Genomic DNA, 18,371 nt, shown 5'->3' with positions numbered 1-18,371 from the left:
CAACGTGAGAGAAGTTACCCTGGCTTCCTTTGTCACCTCTCAGACTTTATATAAACCCCCTCACAGCTTGTATGCATGTTTTGATGGGCGGGGCTTAGCTGGAGGCAAAACATTTCAAACATGCTAGCTTGTAAAAACGCCAGTTAGCAAAATGTTTGTTTTGGCAGGAATGGACAAGGAAAATGCATATTTTAGAGAATATAATAATACACTCACTCACTGGATGGACAATTTGACAGGACTTCCCGATGTGCAGTGGCCAGACATTTACTTGGAAACTGAGCATATACGCAAAAGAAAAAACTGAAGTCATGCACATTGTAAAATGGAACCTATGTGGAGGGTAACGTAGCAAATGCAACTTCTGCTTGGATACATTGAAACATACAACTAATGTTGCGTTAGCTAGCAGTTAGCATTAACATAATAATTTCAGTTGCAATTTATTCTAACCCATAACGTTATCCAGGCTGAAAGTGATGATGCATTACATATTAATCTGATCTGATATCACGTGTGCGCTGCAAACAGAGAGTTTGTTGACTCCTGTGGATCTTTGTTCTCAATCCATCTGACTGTGGATTTGTGGAGACTCCTCGGAGATGGTTTTATTTGTTAACCTTTTCCAGCCCGATGAGCAACACCACCTCTTCATCTGAGCTTCTCAGAAACTTCTTCTGTGTGTGTCCTGAAGAAGATCAAACTGGAACAAATCCCTGATTCGTTTTAAACTAAACAGGAGCACTGAGTATCTCATTACATTCATTGGAAACACTTCTGAACAGATGGACTCTAATTTGGCTTTGAAATGGATATGTTATCCTAGCGGTGCACGTATTCCGCAACTTGGCTCATTTTCCCTGATAAACAATAACACAAGTATAATATTTCCTTCTGATTGAGTTCCCTCTGTCTGCTTTCAGGACTTGTGTAAACAACTGCTGATGTTTAAAGTTATTTTTATGCAGAAATGTTGCAGATTCTGCAAAGCAAAGGCAAAAACTAATCTAATACAAATTTAATCTTAGGAATAGATATTGCTATTATTTTGGTTGCTGTTACAGCCATACATGCTGTATATTCAATTGGCATCTTCAGTTGTAATTGAGCGACGAGTAAGTGGTGCCCATCTCACAGGACTACGACCTGTTAATGACCCAATACTCACCTCCAATTACAGGATGTTATTCAGATTAACCTGGGTGAGATCTCCCATGCACAGTCAAAGGTTTTCCAGTGGCCCATTAATGGCCCTAAACTCAGGAAAGGCTCAAGGTGTGAAATATTAACAGGCCTAAGGTTATCTCGTGCACTGGTGGTAAATGATCTGCACTTATTCCGAGCCTATAAATCTTACTCGAAGCTGTTTTATCATTCACCCATTCACACTCACAAGTCACCTACCAGTGGTGGAAGCTGCCATGAAAAGTGCTCGGGTTTATCGTCTTGCTCCAGGACACTTGTCCATTTTTTGGTGGACCATTAATTGAACTGCCATCCGTGCAATTAGTAGACAACTTGCTCACCCACCTGAGCCACAGTCATCAATTTTGGACCAATTTATTGTAGTTTGCACCAAATGACACCAAATGTTTGTAATTCAGTTTCTACACTCAGACTTTTGTTGGTACGTTTATTACTTGTCCTCAAATATGCCTGAAATTAGTTTGCAATCTGGACATCCTCTGATTAAGCTACATGCATTTAGACATCTGTAGAAAGATGGACAACATACACCAATCAGCCACAACATTAAAACCACTGACAAGAGAAGTAGATAAACATGGACCATCTTGTGACAATTTAGTGTTCTGCTGGGAAACTTTTGGACCTGGTATTTCTTCCTGTGGATGTTACTTAGACATGTAGCACCCACCTAAACCAGCACCCCCACCTTATCCTCCTGAGACCCTGCGTCCTCATGTGGGGACGTTAACTTTTAGGTTTGTGGCAGCTTATTCTGCTTCATTTAAACGTTTATCCTCTTAACTAGTTGGTATAAAAACACGAACACAAAACTGGACAACGTTCAAAACCTCATAAAATTTTACAGTTGAAACTTGTGCTTATTAACTTTTATAGTTTAATATGACACACAAATTCTATCAATAGTAACAAGCTATAACTTTGCTAATTGTCAAGTGCTCGAGGAATGACATTGTGATTTTATTTGGGACTTTATTTGCAATTCTGCTTTTGCACAGCAGTGTTCAGAAAACAGAAAACTAACATCTTTTGTTACATATCAGTGATTTTATTATAATATCAAGTGATATAATCCCTTTGTCCACGTATGAAGACGATGCTTAGTTTTTTATAGTTCCTAGGTCCATCTACAAAAATGCTTCAGGAATAACTCGAAAGAAACATGAAGAACAGCACAAGGTGTTGACCTGGCATCCAAATTCACTAGATCCTAGACTGATCAAGTATCTCCACAGAGGTCCCTCCCCCTCCAACCTATAGGACCCAGAGTCCCCCAATAACAACAACCCTCAGAAAGCCCATGTCCAGAGAATGAGGTTATAATGTTACGCCTGATTGGTGTACATAACACGTCACTCAACGTCTTCGCTTTGAAGGTGTGCCTTTATTTAGCGCTCTGCTCTGCCGGTGTGCTACTTTGGCGGCCGTGCTGAAAAGTGATTTCAGCCTCAAGGAACAGCAAACATGGATTTCATCATGCGAAACTCACCCATTAGAGAAACTCCATTTTCCATGCTGTGTCGCACGGCGGAACAAGAGATAAGTGTCGGGAGTTGAAGTGCGGCATGCATGCTGGCAGCACTCCCTCCCACTTTCTCTTTCCCTTTCCCCGCTCTAGTTCTCTCTCTTTCTCTCTCTCTCTCTCTCTCTCTCTCTCTCTCGAGAAAAGACACTCATACAATGTAGTTAATTAGGGAATGCTTTTATTGCTTTCTGGGACTCAGGTTCCTTTAATTAAGGAACACAGAAGGGCCTTTCAATGGAAGGCGAGCGCTTGATGAATCAGATAAGGGCTGGGTTCATACGTGGATTTCCACTGTAACCGTCTAAATGGAATTCCATCAGGCGCAACCGCTGAAGTGACTGTAGAGTCACGTAAGGTTTTTTGCATTTGGGGAAGGAGAAATAAAAATCTTCCTTTCACCATTTCTTTAGAGCGGTGGCGTCTTATCGCGGCCATGTCCAAGCCTGAAATACGCACTTGTCGTTTCTTTGACACTTCCATTAAGAGACTGTCTCTTCACCTTACCTTGTGTTAGAGTTTGTATGTGGAAGGTGAAAGTAGCTGTTCCTTCTGTGTCTTCAGAGCTATTCGCTTATTACTCTGTAGTGTAGTGACTGGGGTTAGATGTATAGCAAACGAAACCAGAACTTTTCTACTGTGTTAATCACGCAGGAGCTAATCATGAATACACCTGTTACCAATGCAAACAGGTTGGAAGTTTAAAAAAAAAAAAGATTATTTAGGTTGTGGATAGTATTTCATGAACTAAATAAAAAGTGGAACTAATTGGTGTGAAAATTTAAACTAAAGTGGGAACCTTCTTTAAAGGTCCCATATTATATAGATTTTTTTTTAACAATTTAACACAAGCCTCACATGTCCCCAGAATGTGTCCTTCAACTTTCAGCTCAAGTGCAATAAGTTTGGGTACGTTTGGGGACAACAGATGGAAATTAAACTTGTCTACAATCTGGCATATTTACATTATTTATAATTTGCTCTGCCCCTAATTTAAATAAAGAAATTGGACAAAAAAAACTTACCATACCTATAAACCCTTTGGTTTTAGTCCTGTTTCAAGCGGTCTCTTTTGGCTTCCATAGCTTTAAATACAAATGAACTTATAAATTAATCATTATTTGGAGGATTACATGTTTACATGATTACATGTTAATGCTAACCACTAGCTAACTCACCATTAGTTTTACATTTCAGGGGTATCCAAGCAGAAGTTGCATTTGCTCAACTGTTGTTATTTTAGCTGTTTTTTACTCAAGATGCAGACTTTAAGCTTCAATTTGACGTCCAAATTTGGAGAAAGGTGTCGGAATTACAACGTAGTATCACCTCAGGGGTCATCCGAGGAAAAAGGGTAATCTTCAGTCAGATCGGAAAACCTTTAATCAGATTAGTGTTGTAAGGATAGTGCAGGGGAGGAGACGACGAGCCAGAGTCTGAGGAGCTACGCCCGCTATCAGTGTAGCTACCGGTGTATTTACTGTGCTCGAGGACAATATTTGCTGCATTTTTAAGGTAAATTTTAAGGTCACTTCTTCACACACCAAAAGCAAGATAGATATAAAGTTAGAAACCCAGCAAACAATCCCTGCCCCACAGTTTAGCGCGTGCCATGTTTCTTTTGGACTCTCGGCGGCTCGTAGTAAACCAGGCCTAACCAGCGTTACCTCCATTACCACACTGCTCCGAGGCCAAAGCTGTAGATCCTAAAGTTATTTTAGAGCATCACTCACTGTTTTTCCTTGGAGGAGAGTGCTTATTGATTTTGTCAACAGAGAATCGATTTTCCTCCCCTCTCTCTCTCTGTCTTTTTTTCTTTCTCGCCCTCGGACCTCGGCAAAAGGAACCATAGTTGAAAGCTGGTGAGCAAAAAAACCTCAGAGTGATAGACTATAATAATATACTTCTCTGTTTTGATGGGTCTTTCTGGAGTTTTTTTTTCGTTTTTCCTCCAGATAAAGTCCTCCGGAGTGCAGTTTTCACCACGGTTTATGTTCCCTATTAGTTTGCCGGATTTATGGCAACTATTGAGTTAATACCTGGGATAAAACCTTGACAGGTACTGGTATGCGTCTCGTGGGAATTTTTCGCTCCAAGAAACACGAGCGCCGGAGACAGGAGTATTCCATTTGGCTTGGAAAATATGCCGCTAAAAATGTGCTCATCCCTCCCTATTAAAATAGGGGTGGGCTGCCAGGTGTTGGATGTCTGCTGAGTGGAATAAAGGAGCAACAATTATGACTGCTGAAGGGAGAAGCCTGTCTTGAGGTCCCTCATTATTTTCAGCCCATCTGGACTCTGTGCAGCCTTCTTCTTCTTCTTCTTCTTCTTCTTCTTCTTCTTCTTCTTCTTCTGTGTGTCTGCACCAGGAAGCACTCGCCGACCGTAGCTTAGATAGGTGTCACTGTGTTTGCAGCCGGCTGTCAACCGTGTTGCCGAGCTGAGTATGTGACAGTGGATTCGGTGACAGAGTTGGCTGCTGCTTGTCCGGTTTCTCCAGTCGGGTCCACGGAGTAGGTCAACAACATAAGGCAGAGGGGAAAACAACAACATGTGCTACCCACATTAAACTGAAGTTTGTCAAGTATCATAGTATCAGCCAGAACTAAAAACCCTCAAGACAAGTCAATCAAAATGTATTATATCAGGCCATAGGGCTAATCGGTCTATATATTTTTTCAAAGCTCTTAAATACTTAAATAAAGACAAAAATTAATTAATTTGTTTTTAACTGTTAACCCTTTAAGACCTCTTTAACCTCCCAAGACCCAGCGTCCTCATATGAGGACATTATGTCTTTTGTGGTTTGTTGCCGGTTATTCTGCTTCATTTATACCTGTTGTCTTCATATGTAGACACTTTTGTGTCGAAGGGTCAGTGCACTTGTTTATTTATTCTTATTAACTTTGCTAGCTTGTATGACATGAAAATTTAACAATTTCGCAAGTACTCATTTGAGGACGTTGGGATTTCATTGTTTCCATTTCTACTTTTGCATCACAATAAACAGTTTTATGTTTAATCCAAGTACACACTGGTGTCTTAGGTCATGTTAATGCCAAATACCTAAAGATCTTAATGTTATATAAGAAATTAAGATGAATACCACCAATGGACAAAATTCAAAGTGTGGCAGAACATTTTCTGTTAAAAACAGCTGCCATTACGGTGACAATGACGCACCGCCGCTGTCGGCTGCAGGTTGGGGAGCAACGCAAGATAGGGTCGGGCGATGCTGGGAAATTTGGTATCGATCTGATACCAAGTAAATACCGGGCTAGTATCGCCGATACTTAACATGTCACGATTATTGAATAATTTGTAACGTTGCCTTTAGTTAATTGATTATGATTATTATGATAAATCTGTTTCCCCTTTTACTACACACAGTTGTTTTAGTCATTAGTGCAAAATAAGAAAAAGGAACAATGTAACAAAAATATAACAACGTAAACAACACAACAGCAGTGGAATATGAAGTCAGTTGAGCAAATCGGTATCGATCCCTTTGGTTTTAGAATCCAGATGCAGATTTAAAAAAGTGAGCAGCATGATGAGCAACTACAAGACAAAACAATAAAATAAAATGAATAAATCAATAGAACAGTATAAGGTTCATACAAAAAAGAAAAAAACTGCCCATGGTGGATATAAACATGGCTGTAACAGTGGATAAAGTGCAAATGAATACAGGAATAACAGGCATTATACTCTATTTTTTGTTACTGCTGATGTGGTGTGGGTAATAACTATAAATAAATGGCATTAAGGCATAAAAACTCACTAGGTGTCCACAATCCAGGAAGGTCCAACATGTACGTTCCTGATTATTGACATTATCCTGCCTCCATTATCACCCAAAGAAAAAGCCTTGAGACCAGCAATTTCCATTTTCATGCATTGTGTGTTAAAAAATCTCAAGCCTTTCAAACAATAACTCGTCTGTAACACCTCGGTTTGACTATTACATCTGGAACAACCATTACCGGCCCAAAGAAAAACACTGTTCCCTACTCTCTCTGGTAAACAGGTCGAAACAGTTGCACGAATCCTGCAGATTACCTGCAGAGTTCCTCAAAGCCGAAGCATGAGGCAAAGATAAATGTGTTGAAATAGTATCTGTGTGTAATAGTAGAAATAATTCTGGGAACCATTATGGTACTAGCGTAAAAAATAAATAAATAAATAAATAAATGTGGAGGATGTATTTTCTACCCTCAGTGGGATGAAAAGCAGAAAATTGGCTCTTCTGTTGAATTTAATTATGTTCCAGTTAAGAACATATTTATCTGGTCTGTCCAGATTGTAACTTTCATTTATTTCCTTATATTTGAGTCTTAAAGCTAAGTAAAAAAAATCCAATTCTAAGAAAATTGAAGGTGAGGTTTGCTTTCAGACGGTGGTTTGACGACATTAAAAGACTCTTCTAAACATCAGGAGAAATGGAAAACCTACACGTAGTGCGGAAGGAAAAAAAAATTACTCTATTTCTAACTTTGTACTCTAACTTTTTCTTCAGGTAAATAAAGATGGCCACCTTGAAAACACCTTAAATTTAAAGTCAAAAAATAACACAATTTTTACCAATACCTACAAAAAGTCAAAAATGACCCCAATTACAATGAATGCTTTTTATGCTGTAACCTTAAGAAAATTCTTTCATGTTAGTTAAAGATTATTCAACAAAACAATTATTTCATGTTTGACATGTTAATTTATCTCTTTTTATCCAAATTTATTATCACGATACGGCTTTTAGAAAGGTAAAATGAGGTAGTCATATATATGCCGGATGTTTTAATGTTCAGAAAAACACACCTGTGATACGTAGCCTGTCGAGTTTCACCGTTTACTGGACATTTTGTATCTGTTTAAAGTTCAGTAAACTGTGACGGACTGAAATCAGCTTTTTGGCGCTGTTTGTTTTCCTGCCAATATGGTGGCGTCAACAAAAAACAAAAGTAGTCACGTGACTCCTGGAGCTCTGTGGTACGTTGTATGTTGCTGTGTAAAAATAACCTTCAGACTAATGGCATTAGATGTAAATAGATCAACGGTAAATATATACCAGATAAAAATGAAAGGTTCCTAGGGTCGACCTTTGAAGTTCCATAGAAAATGCTTGGAGTCATTTCCCATGTATGGAAAAGTGTGGTACTGATACAAAAAAATGCTATTTAATTGAGGAATACATGGAAGATTAAACAACCACTGGGGTCATTAATGCATCTAAGGGTTAAATGATACAGAAGCCGATGAAAGGCACAACCCGTTTTTTGGTTTTACTGCATCATGGGATTGGTCACGGCCCGAGCCTCCGTTAATCCCTCTCTCAAAAATTACCACCGCTCTCACTCCGCCCGGCAACTTCTGTGTTCCCGGTGATTGCCGTGAAAGTGTCAGCCGTCTGAGAATCTTTTGTTTAAATGGCAAGTGGAAAATGCCAACATCTGTTACTTCCACTAAATTGGCCGAAAAGCTGTTCAGTCGGGTCTCGTCCTCCTAGTCAGGGCCGATCGTTAAGAGTCTGCCACTTCTTGATGGGCCCTGGCGCTGGCGCTGGCTCCGGGGCCCGAGCCCGAGACGGACCTGTCAGTCGGTATAATCACTACTTTTTGCAACTTTGGTTCCAGCGGCTTCATCGGGGGCCGAGCTCAGCGAGACGTTGTTGTTGTTTACCCCACTGTGACACGCTGTTTTCATTCCTCCTCCCTCCGCAGTGCCATATTGGGCCATCGTCTCGATCGCCTTTGTGGCGATCATCCTGGTGTTAGCTTGCTGCTTCTGCATCTGCAAAAAGTGGATATTCAAGAAGAAAAACAAAAAGAAGGGCAAAGACAAGGGCAAAAATGCCATCAACATGAAGGACGTCAAAGACGGAGCCAAAACCGAGGTAAAGACTTTGAACTATTGTTGTTTAGATTTAAAAAAGCTGTCACATGAGAATTTTTTTTTGAATTTTCTAGAATTTTTTTGCTTTTCTTGTCATTGTTTCAAGAAAACTTCATGATTTGTCACAAATTTTATTGATTGGGTTTCATCACCAACAGTATTAGAATAATTTCCTCCAATTTCCTTTGCAATGGCTGCCACTGTGCTGCATGCATCTTGCTTCTATATATTATGTATTTATTGCAGCCGACGACATACGCTACAGTATTATTCCCTGTCATATTTCAGCCTTTTTTTAAAAAAAAAAAAAAAAGCAGTGGAGTTTAATTACGGGAGAGTTTAGACGACTCTCTTTTCTGTCTCCTGCTTTGTGGCTCCTGTGAGTGCTCCCTATTTCTTGTCAAATGAGGACCTGCTCACTTTGTTGAGGGGGTTTGTAATGCAGTGGTGTCCACCCAGAGAAATGACGTCACCAACCGCTAGACACACGGGGGAGGAGTGGATTTAAAAACTCTCTCCCTTTCATCAGTGTGGGGGAAGGGTGACACCTCAGATGGAGTTAGCGCGCTAATTGCACCAGCGGAGCATCATTACGCCGCCGTCCTCGGTGGAGTCTTGTACAAACTGCGTTTAATTTGCTCCAACACCTCAGCTATCAGAGGTGGAACTGAAACTCAGACGACATTTTCCCACCTCAATTGACTCAGTTAACATAGAGAAAGAAGTAATCATAACTTTAAGTCTCTTCTATTGTCTTTTCTACAGCATCAGCCAGCAGGGTTACAGTAGAGGGTATGTGATGCACGTGATGCCACAGCCGGTGAAGTCTCCATGGTTACGGCGACTGAGCGGCAAAAAAGCGACAGTCGAACATGAATCATAAGCTTTAATAGAGTCTTAATTGTAAAATTAATTTTAAAAAAACGGTGAAGAGAAGTAAATGGATCACTGCATTATAAGAAACATACCTTAAGTTACTATTACTTACAGTAACTATTTTAGTTCCGACAATAAATAACAATTAAACAATAAACAGACTATTTGTGATCGTTACTTCTCAGTAAAGCTCTTAGCGTTAGCATCTTTTATTTAGCTACATTTATTTTAACTGAAATGACCTGAAACTAACTTAAACTAACTAAAACTGAGGCTAATCCACTTTAACAAATCCACACTAGTTCGTATGAATCATTGTCAAGTTCAATTGTCCTTAATTTAATCTGATAATCCACATTTTTCCCGGTCTCTCTTTATCTACTGCTACATTTCACCGTGTTTTTGCCGCTCAGTGGGCGTGGCCCCAGGCAGCAGTGACGTCAACGCATACCCCTCTACATAGACTCCATCCCTCAGCTCATTAGGGGACAAGCTATTCCATTAGTTTCCAATAGTCTCCCTGCCTTTTGTACAACCCAGCCTTTTGTTCCCAAATAGCCATTAATCAGAATAATACCTTAATAACTCATCCCTGAGATCGGTGAATCTGCCACATCCGAGGCGAGCGGTCATTTCTCCTGGTGTGCCCAGACTCTGGCGTGTTAACTCCTGTGTGTGGTTGTTTTAATTTGTGTTTCTTCCTTCTATGTCCTCCTTATCTGTGTTGTGTCTGATGACTGTTCGGGATGTTCACTGGCGGTAGGTTCCCAAATTGCTGTTGGATCTTCTTAAGCCTGCTGCTCTGACGTTTTTATTATTTTTTTTGTAGCCTCTTGACAACAACTACTACTACTCCCATAAGACCAAATATATGTAACTATGCACACAGTACATGTATATCTACTGTATATATATGTGCGTACGACCTGCATATGCACATATATATGTATGAGAGAAACACTGGGTGCGCATTGGCGAGGTTGAACCACCCTGATTTTTTTGGGCCCGAGCTAAAGTCTCCTGCCTTTTGAGTCTTTTTGATTTACATTTCAAACGAGTGGCGGCGAGCGAACGTGGAATGATTGAGAGGCTCTACAGGTAAATGTTCTTTTGAAGCCGCTGATGAAAAAGCGAGCTTTTGACAGTACAGTGGCGTTTCGCATCCACGTCTTCCATCAGACCTTTTTCCTCAAATCGCACAAAAATCTTTTGATAAGCCGGGGAGGGGATTTTCTTTTTTTTTCTTTTTTTTTTTTTAACTTCCTCAATCATTTCACCTACTCTAATTCCAACCCCCACTCCTCCTCGTGTACCAAATTGGATTTGCTCACAAAAGGCGGAGACCAAGCTAAGCTAAGCGGCGTATTTTTTTTATTTATTTTTTTAATAATAATAATGAAAAGAAAAAAAAAAAAAAAGCAATCAGCGTTGTTCAGCCTTTTGCTTTCACATGAGCAACTTGACAAACTAATAGGAAGCAGGCTCCAGATGTACATTACGACCCCCCACCCCACCTTTTTACCAACCACCCACCCACCGCTGGCATGACGCTTCTAGCTACCATCGGCGTAGAGGGGCGGGAGGACGGGGTGACATTAGAGCCTTAGGGTTATGATGGCGATGTGACTGCGTGTCTGAAGGTGTAGCCACTCCTTGGGAATGGTATGAATCACACACGAGAGCACCGTTTTTTTTTTTTTGTACGACAGAGAATGCTCTGCATGCCTAATGAAAAAACAAAAAAAAAAAAAAAAAAAAGAGATATCTTGGAAGGCAACTTTTGGACGCTGAATGAATGACCTTGTTAAAGTAGTCTTTGCCTCTTCAATCGCATGTTGCTCTTATAACAAAGTCCTTCACCTCACCACCTCTCCTCTCCTTACCTTACCCCCCTCCTGCCGGTGCCACCACCTGCTACCCTCACCTCAGTGCCAGGCTAGCGAAAGGGCAACTTCACTTCTCACTCTGCGCCACTCCAGACACTTCCCAGTTGATATGTGCTTTTTGCCAGAAACTTGCTCCGCCTGAAATAACATCAAGGGAATTGTCTCACTCTGATCTTTTTCCAGAAGCACTATTCTCTCTCTTCCACTTTCTCCCCTTCTCTCTATCCTCCCCCCTTTTTTCTTTTTCTAATGCTCTCACGCCCATTTGCTCTCTCATTTCTGGCGCCATCATTTGATCTTTCCTCCCTTCAGACAGAAAACACCCAAAGATTGATAGAAAAGCACCATCAGGGGACCAGGCCCGGGGCTTTAGTGCATCACAGAGCATGTCCTGGTGTTAACTGCTATGGTGTTTTAGTGCTTGCTTCCCCTCCCATTCCCCCCCCCCCTCCCTCCTTATTTCTTACACCATAAAACAAGTGGGAGTTTTTACAGGAGTAGGTCCGCTGGCAGGACCTGGGCGGGGGAACGGCTGGCTGGGTGCTAGCGCCGGCGACAAACAGGCGACACTGACTCTTGGTGGGTGTCTCCTTCAGGCCTTGAAGGATGAGGAGGATGCGGAGACAGGGCTGACTGAAACGGAGAAAGATCCCGAGCCCAAGGAGGACCAGAAACTGGGCAAATTACAATACTCCCTGGATTACAATTTCACAGAGAACGCGGTAAGGATCAGTTCTCCGAATCCCTCTCAGTGTGTGTCGTTGTTGCAAAAAGGGGGTCCACCCTCGTAAGTATGGTCACACCCAACCTTCTGAGGTCCAACCTTTTTTCATCTCTCCAGAGATTAAACAGGACCAGGTTTTGCACAACATTCTCCGTCGGTTGCACCGTCACTGCTGTAAACACAGTTCGCTCACTGAAGCTTGAGAAGCGATCTCTCCGGGGATGTATCATGGTGGTCGAGTTTGTGCATTTACCACCGAGGCTTGTAAGAGACACCGTGCACTACAGGGATTTAGTTTGTCTCTTGTATTTGTTTCTTTCTTTCTACTTGATTGAATTCAGCCCCTGCAGATATCCATCTGCTTTATTTCTTTATTTCTTTTTCTTTTTTTCTTTCCAGCGAATGAGTTTTAAAAAGCAGAATGAGGATGCACATCAACTTCCCGGCGCCAGATGTTGTGTGACAGATAATAGACGCGGTGCATGAACATACTGTCCCTCACCGGGCCGAGCTAGCTCCGCGGTATAAACAGAAGTGACAACGCAGATTAGACAGTAACACTGGCTGCTTCCACACGCCCCGGCATCCGCACGTCTACAACAGAACAAAGAAAAGTTTCTTTCACCTTACACTCGTCAGGAATCAATCTTTTTTTTTTTTTAGCGCTTCGCCTGTGAGATATTCACCGGCGCGGAGATAATAACAGCGCTAATAAAATAACAAGGTGCAGGCGCCATCAGTGTTCAGTCAACCAGGCTCTAATTTCTTTCAGAGAAAAAGTCAATTCATAAAATGGATATTATATAGACACGATTACATTTCACAGAGTTGACCCGTCGTGTAGCGGGAGGCAGTGACAGGTCTTTATGAGCTTCTTGATTACACAGGTAATAAGCTCCACGGTGGAGTTAAAGTGTTATGAATGGATGGCAGCGTTCGTGTTTTGTGACAGTGACCCCGGTGCCTCCTCCGGCTGCCTCGTAAATTAAAGAAGCTCGCAACAGGGAGACCTAAAAACTCAGAGAGGCGGCGGTTCGTCTGACCCACTTTCCGCTCAGCGCCAGACGCTGTCTAGAGACACAGCGGTCTTCCTTCAGGAAATGTGTTTTTTATTTTATTATTTCATCTTCAGCCTTTCAAGTCCGTGCAATCATGTAAGCGTTGTGTCTTTGTGGTGTGTTCAAGACCAACTTTCTGGTCCAGACGTCCACGCCTTTGATGTCGTACCAGAAGTCTGTTTTGCAGCTCAAGGTTATGCTGAATGCATGAACATGTTTTTCCCTTTTGATTTGATTTGAAATTGTATTGTTCAGACAACCCAGTATCAGTCTGTGCTGCTCATAGAATTCAGAGAAGAAGTTGTCCTTGAAAAGGAATGTTCAGTTTGTTGTTCAACCACAGGTGAAGGATAAAGGGTTTGCTTTTCCATCAGGACGCAGCAACTATCACATCAAAAGACTAAACAAATATTTTATTCACACTTTCTTAAGTGTGGCGTTGCACTGCTGAAAGAATTTAACCTCCTGAGACCCTGCGTCCTCATGTGGGGACATTAAGTTTTAGGTTTTATTGCAGCTAATTCTGCTTCATTTAAACCCGTTGTCATTGTTAGTGGACACTTTAGTCTGCCATCTAGTGGAGGCAAAGGGTCAATACAGTAGTCGGTAAAAACATAATTCATTGACGTTTCATCAGATTCATTCTGCAGACAATCACAGGACAAAACCCCATGAAATTCTGTTGTTAAAACTTATTTATTTGTGATTATTAACGATTCTAGTTTGATACGAACCACAGATTTAACAAATTTTTATCAATAGCAACGAGCTACGGCATCGTTAATTAGCAAGTACTCGTTTGAGGACGTTGGGACTTCATTGTTCGCAATTCTGGTTTTGCTCAGCCATGTTCAGGTGTTGAAATAAACAGTTTTATATTTTGTCACATATTGGGTGACTTTATTATAATATAAATGATGAAATAATCTCTGTGTCCACATATGAGGACATAATTTGTTTTTCAAAAGCTACTACTTCCTGTTGGAAGATGATGTTTAGTTTTTATACTTCTTAGGTCCTACTGATCCCAAATACATTGGAGAAATCAAAAATGCATAGCAGATAGTTTCAGGAGGTTAAACCCCAACAACTAGTCCAAAATTCAGTGGATTCAGTTACGTACAAACATTGTCAGATGCAGCTCTTCCAATTCCAACATCAAAACATCACCTTGTTGCTCATTCAAACACTTTTTACGGACCTTACAGAAGAGCTACAACAGATTAATCTTAACTTAAATTATAATAATTTCTCATAACTACAAACCTTTCATCAGTTAAGCGCGCTTGTTTTCCGTTGCCGTGCACAGATGTGGAACCAAATGAAACATCAACATTGAATATTAACTACAGGGGTTTTGCACCATGATGTCGACCTTCTGTCTGGATCTAAATCAGATTTATATCCTGCATTGGGGAGGTGTAATCAGAGTACTGCATCGATAATAATGATGCTGCAGTGTGTCACCGGTAACCTTCAGAGACATGCAGCATCCATACTAATATGCTTCATCTTTAAGATCCTGCTGTTAGCACCACTCAGTAATTAATTGTCTGCTCTTCAGAACAGAAGTGTGTCTCAAGACGGCCTGAAACTTGCTCTTTTGGTAAATGCTATAGAAAAAAAAGAGGCAAAGCACTAAGTTGAGCAGATCAGTCCGTGTTGGAAAAGACTCAAATAAATAAATAAATAAATAAAAATAAGTCCCAGCTTTGTTTCTGTCTGTTAACCACCACAAATGGCTGCTGCCCCCGGTGTTGATGACACTGGGTTTAAACACTAATGAGACGAGAGGTTTTGCAAAAGATCCGAAATCATTCAGGGAGCGGCGACGCGGGCTACATCAGGCAAATACACAGCAAATGAACCACGAAGAGCCCTCTCAGCGCAGCAGGGGAGAGGATTATAATGTCATTCCTACATCCAACATCATTACCATATTCATTGCTCTTTTCACAGGTCAAGAGCAGGCGTCTTGCTTTGTGTCCAGTCAGAATGTGCGCGTTTTGAACTCATTATCACGAAGGGATGAATTTCAAAACATTCATATTGTTTTCCCTAGACAGTTCATATTCAACCGCGGTAAACATTAGAGGAGGAAAGATGTTGGTCTTCTTTGGGAGTCGCAGCAGAGCGATGATGCAGTGGGACGAAACCCTCCGAGACACGGTCCAAGACACGGTTCCAGGAGCTGAATCACCATCCTGAACTCATCCTGGTCATCGTGCTGCTCAGCGAACTGAAGAGTTACACAAACAAATAATCGCCAGCGCTCTGCTGCGAGAAAGCCTCGCTTAAATAAAAAAATAAATAAATAAATAAAAACACACACAGATGTGCAAACACACCGATGCTGTTGATTCTGTTTTTTCAACTCTCAACGGTGGATTGACTTTACGTAGTAGGTGTCATTTATTCCACATCTAAACAGAAACTGTCGTGATCACTGATGAACCGTTTACTGCTCCACAAATGTGAGGAAACGCTGCTTTATGATCTTGAAAACAGAAGCTTCAACCACAAACAGAAGCCACATCTGTGCGCATATTAGAAAAAAAAACATGATCAAGAGTTAAATTGTCAAAGAAAAAGATGAGAGTCACCCACGCCTGCCTATAAAGGCGTTTCTCAGCTCTCTCCCTCTCCGATTGTCTCAACCCCCTCCCTCCTCCATCTCTCTCCTTTGTTTTCTTCCTGAGTCTCACTCATTGGGTTCCTCTACTATCATCCAGCTACACCTTCCCTTTGACTCTTCTTATCCTTTCAACTCCTCTCACCCATTCACTTCAACTCTTCTCATCTCTTCCATTCAACTCTTCTCATCTGTTCCCTCTGACTTTTCTCACCCTTTCAACTCTTCTTATCCCTTCAACTCTTCTCATCTCTTCACTTCAACTCTTCTCATCCGCTCCCTCTGACTTTTCTCATCCTTTCAACTCTTCTTATCTCCTCCCTTCGACTCTTCTCATCTCTTCACTTCAACTCTTCTCATCCATTCCCTCTAACTTTTCTCATTCTTTCAACTCTTCTTATCCTTTCAACTCTTCTCATCTCCTCCCTTTGACTCTTCTCATATCTACCTTCCAACTCTTCTTATCCCTTCAACTCTTCTCATCTTTTCACTTAAACTCTTCTCATCCTTTCAATTCTTCTCATCCATTCCATTTGACTCTTCTCATATCTTCCCTTCAACTCTTCTTATCCCTTCAACTCTTCTCATCTCTTCACTTCAACTCTTCTCATCCATTCCCTCTAACTTTTCTCATTCTTTCAACTCTTCTTATCCCTTCAACTCTTCTCATCTTTTCACTTAAACTCATCTCTTCCTTTCAGCTCTTCTCATCCCTTCAACTGTATATTTTCACTTAAACTCTTCTCATCCTTCCAACTCTTCTCATCCGTTACCTTTGATGCTTCTCATATCTTCCCCTCAATTGTCTTGTTCTTTCAATTCTTCTCATCTCTCCATCCATCATCCTTTTTCCTGACATCCTGTCTACCAGTAAACCTCCTTGCATCTATTAAGACGTGGTCTTTGTCAGTAGAACTGTAATAATCATTAGTGAAGTGCTGTATCCACTTTTTAAACAGTACTGCATCAGTGCTGCATACATCTTCTTGTAGTTTTCAAAAAAAAACAAAAATATTATGTACTATCAAAAATGTGGGTTACTCTTGTTTGTGGTTTATCTTTATTTCACAAAAAATAGTGGACAAAGAAGTTATTTGCAGTAGTTAAAATATGTTGCACGTCTTGTTGAGAAATTCGTTATTTCCTTGGAAGTTCGAGACAGTCTTTCAACCAGTCCACATTCAACCTGTGCATAACATCATAAACCAGAGACGATGTGCTGGTTGTTGGAGGACTGCTTGAAACCATGTCTGTCTGTCTGTCCTCTACTTTGGATGAATTCCCATAATCCTTCACTCAGCAGCAACGGTGTGTTCAGTGCACAAGAAAACAAAGTGGTAGAATCCCTAAACTCTTTCAACTTTAACTGATTTTGAGAGAAACATTACGAGTAAGTGAATTTTGTAAATCCAGAGTTTATATTGTGGTCATCATTTAGTGTCATACATAACTAGAAAAGACACAATTACCAGATGTGACAAACATGCTGATGTCCTCTTAAGCATCAGTGCCGCTCCCACTAAAGACGGAGTGACATGGTGCGACTCCCACCGATGGATGGACGGAAATCAGAAGGACAGAGGAGAATAATTTCTCCTCCTGGACTCCCACGGCACAACACAGTTCCATTTAGGTAAAAGGTAAATGACAGCTCGAATAATTGGACGTCTTTCGTTGCGCCGAGTTGTGTAACTGTGTCACAGTGAGCGATCCTGATAAGCTACGAACAGCATGTGCACGGGAAGAACTAATATTTCCCGTCAGAATGATCCACAGAAGTCACGACAGGATCTGTTTCAGGGTTTCCAGCAGTGATGTGAAAATGTTGTGCATAACCTGGGGAGCAGTTAATTAATCAGAGCTGTCCCACACTTCCCATGATGTATGTGTCTCGTGTTCATTATTGTCATAAGTGGTGTTTGCTAATGTTGTCAGCCGGTGTGTGCCACATTAATCAATACGATGTCATCCCGTGATGGTTAACCTGCAGGAATCCCACCACCATCCTTTAAAGACATGCACAGAGTAATGACAGATGTAACACGACAGAAGATAATAGCTGTACATATATCTGTGCGGGGTTTTATATTCTTCCTTTGGACTCCAGCTGTCCGAAGACCTCCATACCAGGTTAATTGGTGATCCTAAACTGGCTGTAGGTGTTCATAAATGGTCTCTTTTACTTCTATGATGGACTTGTTTAAGCTGTTTCATCAAGTTCTAAGATGGACAAAGCAAGTAGAGCTCCCCCTGGTGGCTGGCTGCAGTATGGGTCATAGGCTCCGCCTCCTCCATGGTCGTAGATGGGAATTGGGCCAAACTAAATTACACGTCAAATACTTTTTTGCATGCATGTTCCCTTAGTTATTGGACACTGCTCTGTAAAATGTCCCGTTGGACCATGACAGTTGTAAAAAATAAATGAATTATCAACCATATTCCCAGAAAAATAGCACCAGTTTGGTCAAGTGGCGATACATTGTCCATATTTATATACAGTCTATTGATCCAGTCAGTTTTAATTACTCCATGTTTTCTCATCTCATCTTGTTCTAAATACTATAATGTGCCTCTG

The 18,371-nt window shown here is 41.0% G+C and overlaps 1 protein-coding gene across 5 annotated transcripts in view; it reads left to right on the top strand.

The window, feature by feature from the left end:
- The window catches only part of syt1a (synaptotagmin Ia), a 191,750-nt gene that overhangs the window by 146,793 nt on the left and 26,586 nt on the right, over positions 1-18,371 (top strand). For 4 of the 5 annotated variants that reach the window (XM_047575281.1, XM_047575282.1, XM_047575280.1 and 1 more), the window contains 2 exons: positions 8,449-8,621; positions 11,979-12,104. In XM_047575281.1, coding sequence (XP_047431237.1) covers positions 8,449-8,621; positions 11,979-12,104 — 299 coding nt within the window. The remainder of the gene's footprint in view (positions 1-8,448; positions 8,622-11,978; positions 12,105-18,371) is intronic. The other variant, XM_047575285.1, reaches the window with a different exon arrangement.

The sequence above is a fragment of the Mugil cephalus genome, chromosome 22, assembly GCF_022458985.1.
Source record: "Mugil cephalus isolate CIBA_MC_2020 chromosome 22, CIBA_Mcephalus_1.1, whole genome shotgun sequence".
In the NCBI taxonomy this organism is placed as follows: Eukaryota; Metazoa; Chordata; class Actinopteri; order Mugiliformes; family Mugilidae; genus Mugil; species Mugil cephalus.
The sequence above is the reverse complement of the archived record's forward strand: the minus strand, read 5'-3'. Positions and strand labels throughout refer to the sequence as shown.